This window comes from Nyctereutes procyonoides, unplaced genomic scaffold, assembly GCF_905146905.1.
Source record: "Nyctereutes procyonoides isolate TBG_1078 unplaced genomic scaffold, NYPRO_anot_genome, whole genome shotgun sequence".
In the NCBI taxonomy this organism is placed as follows: domain Eukaryota; kingdom Metazoa; phylum Chordata; class Mammalia; order Carnivora; family Canidae; genus Nyctereutes; species Nyctereutes procyonoides.
This window is the reverse complement of record NW_026575117.1, coordinates 22,237,920-22,246,431: the sequence shown is the minus strand read 5'-3', so window position 1 is coordinate 22,246,431 and position 8,512 is coordinate 22,237,920. Positions and strand designations below refer to the sequence as shown.

The 8,512-nt window shown below is 57.9% G+C and overlaps 1 protein-coding gene across 1 annotated transcript; it reads right to left on the bottom strand.

Moving 5' to 3' along the window:
* Window positions 1–310: 310 nt before the first annotated feature.
* KLHDC8A (kelch domain containing 8A) lies at window positions 311–8,171 on the bottom strand. Its single transcript, XM_055334156.1, has 6 exons — window positions 7,796–8,171; window positions 4,836–5,000; window positions 4,417–4,632; window positions 3,704–3,805; window positions 1,095–2,773; window positions 311–880 (listed from the first exon to the last, which is right to left on the bottom strand). Exons 1-5 carry the CDS (start codon window positions 8,169–8,171, stop codon window positions 2,580–2,582), a joined length of 1,053 nt encoding a protein of 350 aa, XP_055190131.1. The 3' UTR covers window positions 311–880; window positions 1,095–2,579.
* Between the last annotated feature and the right edge of the window lie 341 nt (window positions 8,172–8,512).

The following is an 8,512-nucleotide window of genomic DNA, read 5'->3' as shown; positions in this document are numbered from 1 at the left end:
AGAGGGAGAAGCAGGCTCCATGCGGGGAGCCCAACGCAGGACTCGATCCCGGGACTCCAGGATCATGCCCTGGGCCGAAGGTGGTGCTAAACCACTGAGCCACCCAGGGATCCCTCCCTCGTAGGTTCTGGTGACTAGTCCCCCATTCTCATAATGGGAAGAACCTTTTCCAGGTTGACTGCTCCAGCATTAAACTGTCTCAATCCCATCCATGGATCTGGTACCATTTTGTGTGCTTGGAAAGCCCCTTCCTCCAACACACACACACACACACACTCACACACTTGGGCTTAGGCTTGTCTAGGAAAGCTTCTCTTTGTAAACTCCTTTCTCAGGGAGGGTGGAAGGGGGAAGGGGGAGGCCAAATCAGGGCTGGACTTGGGAGGGGCTTCCCTAACAGGCTGCTTCATCCTCACAGGATCTGTAGCTCTTCCAGCACCTTCCTCTAACAGTTGCTTCAACAACTAACAGAACTAAGATCGGGCTGTCCAGAAGCAGTAGGGAAGGCCCCCCCTCCCTGCAGGCGGCTCACCAGGGCCCCCGGGGGTCACCCGTCGCCTCCAGCTTGTGTAAGAAGGCCAGACTGGGTCAGCAGGGGGCAGCACCTTCTTGGGCTGGAGGAAGGCAGGCCCTGGCTCCTTAAAGACCCAGGTTCCACCTGTCTGGGAAGGCACAAGGGATCTTCCAGGAGGCTCCCCCTGAGCTCTGAGTCCCTGGCAGGCCAGGCGTCCGCCTCTGTTCCTGAGTCACACCATCGCATAGTAAGTGCTGTCTGACCCCCTGCAGCCCTTCCCAGGGCAGGTTTTCTTTGTATCCCTGGTGCTGGTACAATTTTTAAAAACAACTAGGGTGGTGGTGGTGGTGGTGGTGGTGGGGGCACCTGGGTGGCTCAGCGGTTTAGCGACGCCTTCAGCCCAGGGTGTGGTCCTGGAGTCCCGGGATCGAGTCCCATGTCGGGCTCCCTGCATGGAGCCTGCTTCTCCCTCTGCCTGTGTGTCTCTGTCTCTCTTTCTGTCTCTGTGTCTCTCATGAGTAAATAAATAAAATCTTAAAAACAACAACAACAACAACAACTAGGGTGGTGGTGGGGGCACCTGGGTGGCTCAGTTGGTTAAGTGTCTGCCTTCGGCTCAGGTCGCGCGATCTTGGGGTCCTGGGATTGAGCCCCACATTGGATTCCCAGCTCAGCAGGGAGTCTGCTTCTCCCTCTCTTTCTGCCTGCCACTCCCCTTGCTGTGCTTTCTCTCTTGCTGTCAAATAAATAAAAAAAAAATCTTTTTTTTTAAATAAAAATAACTGGGAATCAGAAAGAGGTGCTCTACAAGAGTCAAGTCTTTAAGTCCATGAGTAATCCCCTTGCAGCTTGGGTTAAGACAGCAGCGAAGTTCAGCTGAATGAACTGAGGCCAGACGTGAAGACGTCAGCTAATGAGCATAGCCTTTCTGAAGGAACGGGTAAGTGGAATCTCAACGCTGAAGAGAAGGGTAAGTGGAGTTTCAAGGCTGAAGAGAAGGAAGAGCCGCAGCTGCATGGGAGCAAGGTGACAGGCCATTGGTAGTTTGCAGGTGGAGGCTTCCCAGAGGGAACAGCCAAGAACGGTGGTCACCTGGGGTCTTCTTTAGTCTGAGACTGTCAGAGGGACTGTTTTCTGGGGTCCCTCTACCTGTCAAGACACCCATCCACCCCACCCCTGCACTGGGTGCCCGAGAGGATAGGAATATAGATTTTAATCATTGTGCTGCTGCTGTTAACCGGAATGCAGTTAATCCAGCCTTCGTGGATTTTGATGCCACAGTGTAAATAAGAAGGTTTAACACAGAAAACGCTCTCGGGCCGTAAGGGAGGAAAGGGCCAGGGACGGGTGGCAGAAGGAGAACGTGAGTGAGCAGGGGAGCGGGAAGCAGAGCCTGGGCTGGCTGGGTGTCTGCTCCTTCCCCATCACCACATTGCCATCAGGCACCCGAGGGGCATGGGTTCTTCCTGGCCAAGGCTGCCGACCTGGACCAGTCTATTTGAACCTGGCTGCCCTTCCAGTTCAGCAGGCCCTGCTCCAAGGCCAATTCTCGGTGAGCAGACCAGGGCGAGGGCAGGCCCATCGTTGACCGCCAAGTGGGGGAGGGATGAAGACCACGGGGGGGGGGGGAAGAGGGGTTTGGGACTCCATGCAATGCTTCTCCATCTTCCATCCCAAGGGACCCTCAAACTAGTTCAGAGCCAGGAAGAAGACAGTGATAGCAGCTGTCTTCTGCCTTAGGCACCACCTAGCCTGGACACTGGAGGAGGTGGGACTCACAGTGAAGGGAGACAGCAGGTACTTCTGTGCCTTTCTCTGCCCGAGCAGTCACGGGGGATTCTCTTCAAAGCTCAGTTGGGTTCCAGCTGGAGGCTGGTGAACTCATTCTGGACTTCTTATGGTTTCCTGGGATTGGTACAGTTTGGAGGTGGAGGGAGGTCACTCAGAGCCCCAGGGCCTGACCCCGTGAACTGCTGGCAGGAGCTGGCATCCTGGGAGTCGACCATTCCTCTTGTCGAGAGTGGGGTGATCTGGTTCGGGGCAAAGGTGCTGGGCCCAGGGACAGCTAGGAGTCAGAGACACACAGGGCTTCCACTGTGTCGCTCAGACCCTGGTTCACACCCCCCACAGCCAGGAGGCAGTTCTTGATGACAATGCTGGAGCAGGCACAGCGGGGCGTGGGCATGGGGGGTAGGACCTCCCATTTGTTCTTCCCTGGGTGGAACGCCTCCGCCGTCTCCAGGACAGTGGGTTGGTTCCCTGAAAGTGCCAAGGGAACCATCCTTACAAAGGAGTCCAGCCACCAATCCGTGCGCCACAGTGCCCCCACCTCCCTTGCTCTCTTTGGAACCCACAAGCAGAAGCCAAGGGACCTGAGTTCCTGGGGCACAGAGCTGTTCCTGGGCCGCAGAGCTGCTCGCTCCCTCCCTCCCTCCCCTGGGCTGTAGCTCTTGTCCGAAAGTTCCTTCACTCCTCTTGCCTTCTCTCCATCTTCTCATCTCCTCAGGAGTAAGGCTTTCTTTTCTCCACCCTCTGCTTCTGCCAGAAGTTTCTAGACTCTGCTGCTGCCTCTCTTTTGGCTTTTGCTAAAAAAGCTGTCCCCACGGTCTGGTTCACATCAAGCTCTTTTCATACTTGGGCAATGTGGGAATCTGTCCACACCGAGTGAACCCTGGGTGCCTGGAAGCCCAACTGCGCGTGGATCTCTCCCCTGTTGAAGTTGGGGTCCTGGCCTCAAGATACTACTGCTCTCTGGGAGGAGTAACACAGCAAGTCCCTGATGCATTTTCACAAGTCTATCTCATCAGACTGCTTTCCCATTCCGTGATGGAGCCGGGTATCCAGGGCGTAGCGCTGGCCAGAGAAAGAGGACCAAGCTAAGCCCTGCCATGCTTTTGTCTCCAGGCATTCCTGGATCGGGCCCCAGGGACCGGTGTTCTGCAAGCCTGCATTACATGGTTAGCATCATGTCCCTCATGCTTTCTTGGCCTCCGGTTCCCCAGTGTAAGAGGATGGAAAGACCACATCGGGGCCCGTGTGTGGACATGTAAGAGAGAGTGTTGAATTATTTGGGACAGAGTGGTCGGCAGCCTGTGTGCAAGCAGCCAGTACCTTCTCCTGCTCATGCAGAGTGCCAAGCGTGCGCCAGGCTCCAGAGCCACAGTAACAGCCCCGAAGCCCCATCCTTACCAAGCCCTCCGGCCACTATGACCCGTCCACTCAGAGAGCCGGCCACAAAGTCTGCCCGCCGCTTCTTGAGGAAAAACGAGCGTTCCATCTTCAGCCATCCCCCTGAGGCCACGGATCATGCAGGGTAAATTCAGAGAGAATTAGATGCTGGCGTCCACCACCAAGTACACACCGAGTCCCCCCAGCTCACACCAGAGGCAGACATCTATTCCATCTACCCTTAGTGCTCTGGGCATAAACTACGCCTCCTGCTGTTCGAAATGATGTGCTCCGGGGCCTCTCCCCTCTCCTCTGCTTGCTACAGTCCATAATCCCCTGCAGTGAATCACCTTGCTCTACCTCTGTTCTCATGGGCTCTGAGCTGGAGAGGAGGCTAACTAGAGGCAGCGAGCGAGCGAGCGTGGCAGTCGGGATCCTTGTCTGCATCAGTAAAAAGCAGGAAAAGCCCTCCCTCACCTGGCCCTGCCAGGGTGTTGTATGAAAAGAGATGGGAAAGGCTTGGAGAAAAATAACCAGGCAGCCAAGAGAAGCCCTGTCCAGATGAAAGCAAGAGATCCCAAGAATGGCCCTGAATGGTGAGGGCCGTCCAGACCTCTGAAAGACTCATCCCGCTGGGTCAGCGGCCCTGGGCAGGAGGGTGGCATGGGGGTGAGGTGTGTGTGGGGAGTCGGCCAGAGGGGTGGTGGGCAGCCAGAGGCCAGTGCCCTGCTCACCCTGCTCCATGTCGAACACGTCCATCGTCCGGAGGAACTTGGGCTGCCGGTAGAGCCGAGCCTGCCTCAGGCCTCCCAGGCTGTACAGCCGGTCATCTAGGGTCACAAAGCTGGAGAAGGCCCGCTTGCAGGGGATGTTGGGGAACTTGGTCCAGGAGCGAGTCTCGATGTCAAAGACCTCAAAGGCGTTCACTGCGTACTTGGACTGTCGTCCCCCTGGAGGCCAGAACTGGGATTGGAGGGGTGGAAGAGGCTGGGTTTCCCCCTGTGCCCATTCCCCCCAAAGGGATAGGGAGCTCCCTGAGGGCTGGGGCATCATGATTACCCCCCAGTGCCCAGGAGACGCTCAGCACACAGGCTCTGCTTCCCAGGGGGACTGACCCAAGGGAGGGAAGGAGAGACAGATAACTCATCCTCACCTAGCACATAGATCTTGGAGCCTCGGAGGAAGGAGGTTGCAGCGTATCTTGGGGTGGGCATGGGTGCTAGTGACACCCACATGTCCTTGAGCATGTCATAGTGTTGGAGATGGTTGTGTGGACGGAGGTCCAGGCCCATCCCGCCTGCTGCATACACTCGGTAGTCTAAGGAGAAAGGCCACACACAACCCCTGGCTCAGCTCATGGCCACTCTGAGACAGGCCCATCGGTAACCACCTGCTGGGCCAGGCTCCATTAACCCCCTGAACACCAGCACCAAGGCCAGGCCAGGCTCTCAACCACTGTTGTGCCAGACTGAGGTTGATGGAACCACGGAAAGTCTCTGGCAGGTTGAGCCCGGGTCTTCCTGAAGCCATGTCAGGCCGGCATGCCTTCATCTCCCTCGGTGTCCAGCCCTGGGCTGAGCCGCCCACAGGGTGGACCGTGATGGGGTTGAGGCCTGGACCACCCTTGTCCCCTCCATGGCAGCCAGAAGGGATGCCAAAGAGGAGGGGGTATTCCTCCAATGCCCATCAGCAGTGGCCTGTTCCTTAGGCATTCCCAGGTCAGAACTCTCTAGACCAGCTGGAGCCTTGGGAAATGAGGTCATCCCTGCTGTCGTTGGCCTTGTGGGATGCTGGACTGCTGCTGGTTCTCTCTGTCCTCAACCCCCATGGGGGACTGCCATCCTCCTTCACACACTGGGAGGCTTGTGGGCTCCAGAAGGCATCGTGTGCTTAGATGGGATAGGGTCAGGGGTGAATGTGGGTGAGGCCTTGAGGACACAAAGCTAGCCCCTTTAAGGAGCCCTGCCAGGGCAGGAAGCTGGGCACCCTGACAGGTGAGTTCTCTTCCATTTTCTGTTGCTCTTGGGGTGCTGAGAACCTTTCAAGGTACATTCCTGGCTCACTGCATCAGACAGGATGAGCAAGGCATCCGTGTTTCCCTGGGCCTCACCCCAGTGCCTCCTATGGCCTACCAGAGACACGGCTGCCCCTGCTCCCCCACCCCAGAGGCCACACTTCTTCCCGGGGACCCACCCCTGCCTGGGAATCTGTCTTCCAGTAGCCAGTCCTCACCGCTTCTGGCTCTAAGAGGCTTTTATTCTTCAAGAGAATTACAGGGATGAGTACTACTTCTTTCTATTCAGTACTACTTCTAGTCTTACTGAAAAAAGGAAAAAAAAAAAAAAAAAACAAACCCAGCAGTAGCCTGAGGTCAGGAGACTGGGCCTGCTAGTATTAGAAGGATTTCCCTTACACAAGCTCTGCCTCTCCTATCTGTGTGTCACCCAAAACACACCTCCAGCGGAGAACCCTTGGTCCACGCCACACACCACTGCTCCTATGCTGGCTCCTACTCATCCCTTCACATTCACCTGGGCGTCCCCCAACTGCAAAGCTGGGCCGAGAGCACTGGGTCGGTGCCTCCCACGGCACTGGCTTCACCCTATTTGCCAAACATTACCGAAATAATCCTTGTCTGCTTCTTCCAATACATTGTTAGAGAACTTGTTAATCTGAGGCACCAGCATCTGTTTCCATGCCCGACACACAGGCATGTGAAAGCTTATCAGACTAACTGCTAAACCCACTCAGGGCCACAGTGAAGAGCACGGGCTCCGTCACTACTCACTAGCAGTGTGACCTCGGACAAGGTACTCAAACTTGCTGGGACCCACACTGCTTCTAAATGAGGATAATCATAGCACTTACCTCATCAGTCAGGTTGTGAGACCAGAGGGGCTAAAATATATAAAGCACCTACGGTAAGGACTCAATAAATCTTTGTTCTTAATCTTTCAGCAGCATTTGTCGAGGCCTGAGGACAAAGGAATACCCTTTCCCTCTCTTTTTCCCCACGGGCCTCCAGGGTTCCCATCCTTCTCACCGAGAGTTCACGGAGGCCCCACCGGCCACTGCCCTGAGGGATTCTGGGTTAGAGTTTCTCACTGGTCACCTTCACCGGTCAGACCCAGACTGACCATTCTGAGAGCAGGGGCCAGGTCTTCTGCCTCTTTCCTTCTTCCCTGGGACCTAGAACTGTGCCAGGGACAGAGCGAGTGCTCAAGAAAGACTGGTTCCTGATCTACAGTAGACTCAACAGGCAAATGGGATGGTTTTGCAAGAGAGGGAGTGAGGGTTCCATCCCACCAAAGCTGTCCCAGTTGCATTTGGGGGTCTTCTAATTCCTGTTGGACCATTTCCCATAAAAATCCTTTGTGTTTCAGCAAAAGAGCTTTGGAGCCCCCTCCATGCTCTGGGCTGTACCAGGCCCAATGAGAAAGAAATGGGGCACTTTGAGAAAGAAGAGGCCAGATAACCTTGTGGTTAGCACACGCACAGCCCAAGATCTGTGAATCTGGAAAAGATGCTGCAGGAGTAGGACTCTCTGGAACATTCCAGTCTCCATTTCTTAGTATCTTTGAGATCAGGGAGGCAGAGGGAGAGGTTGAGCATAGTGGGAAAAAGGCCCTGGAGTGGGGCCTGAGGATGGTACACGGAGGCAGCGAACATCCCCAGGACCCCAAATACGCGTCTGGAGGTGGTGGCACCTCAAAGGAAAATTTCAGGGGATGAGCTGTTGTGGGTGGGAGGCTGTCACTCCGCTGAAAGAAGGGGGTCTGCAGAGACATTGCACCCAGCCTCCAGCTCTCCTCTTTGGCCAGGCCCACCCAGCCTGTTGGGAGGAGCCTGGTGGAGCGGAGTTCTGGCATCATATGGAATTACCAGACACTTGCCCTGCCGAGTCTGTTTTCCCATCTGCAAAGCAAGGCCGGTAGATCTTCAGTTTCAGGGTCTACTGTAGGGATCAGATGGGATCAGGACTGCGACAGTGCTCCCCAGCTCAGTGTCGGTCTCCATCCCTCCCCGCCCGTGACCCCCGCGCCCCTCTCCTCGCCCTCCCTCGCCCTCCCTCGGCCCGGCCCCGGCCCCGGCCCCGGCCCCGGCCCCACTCGCCTTTGGCGGTGACCGAAATGCCCATGGCGGCCTCGCGCAGCGCGCTCCTCCTCTTCCACTTGCCCTCGTCGATGTTGTACATCTCCACGACCTTCAGGGGCAGCTGGGTGGTGCCCACGCCCCCGATCACCATGATCCGCTTCCCCAGGGCGGTGGCGGCCACCCCGGCCCGGGCCGTGGGCAGGCGGGGCAGGGCGGTCCACCGGTCGGCCTCGGGGGAGTAGACCTCAAAGCAGTCCACGGGGATGCCGCTGTCGTCACAGCCCCCGATGGCATAGACCTGCCCCCCGCTCTCCAGCAGGGAGCAGTAGACCCGGCGGCTGGGCAGCGGCGCCAGGCGCTGCCACTGGAAGTCCTTGGCGCTCGGCACCTCCATGGCGGCCCCGGGGGCCGGGGCGCCGCGCGCTACTCCGCGCGCCCTGGCGCCGCCTCCATCCGGCTCCGGTCCGCCGGCTCCCGCCCGACCCCGGCCAGGGCCCCGACGCCGGGCAGCGCTTGCCAGGCCCTGCAGACTGCGCGGTGCGGCGGCGTCCGCGCCCGGCCCTGCGGGAGGGATGGGGCGCATCAAGGGGGGCCGGGGCCCCGCGCCCTCGCGCCGCCCGCCGCCCGCGGGCTCCCGGCTCCCAGGTCGCCGCCAACTTTAAAGCGAGGACGCGGCGGCCGAGGGCGCCCCCCTCCCCGCCCCCGCGGCGGCACCGCGCCCCGCAGCGCCGTGTG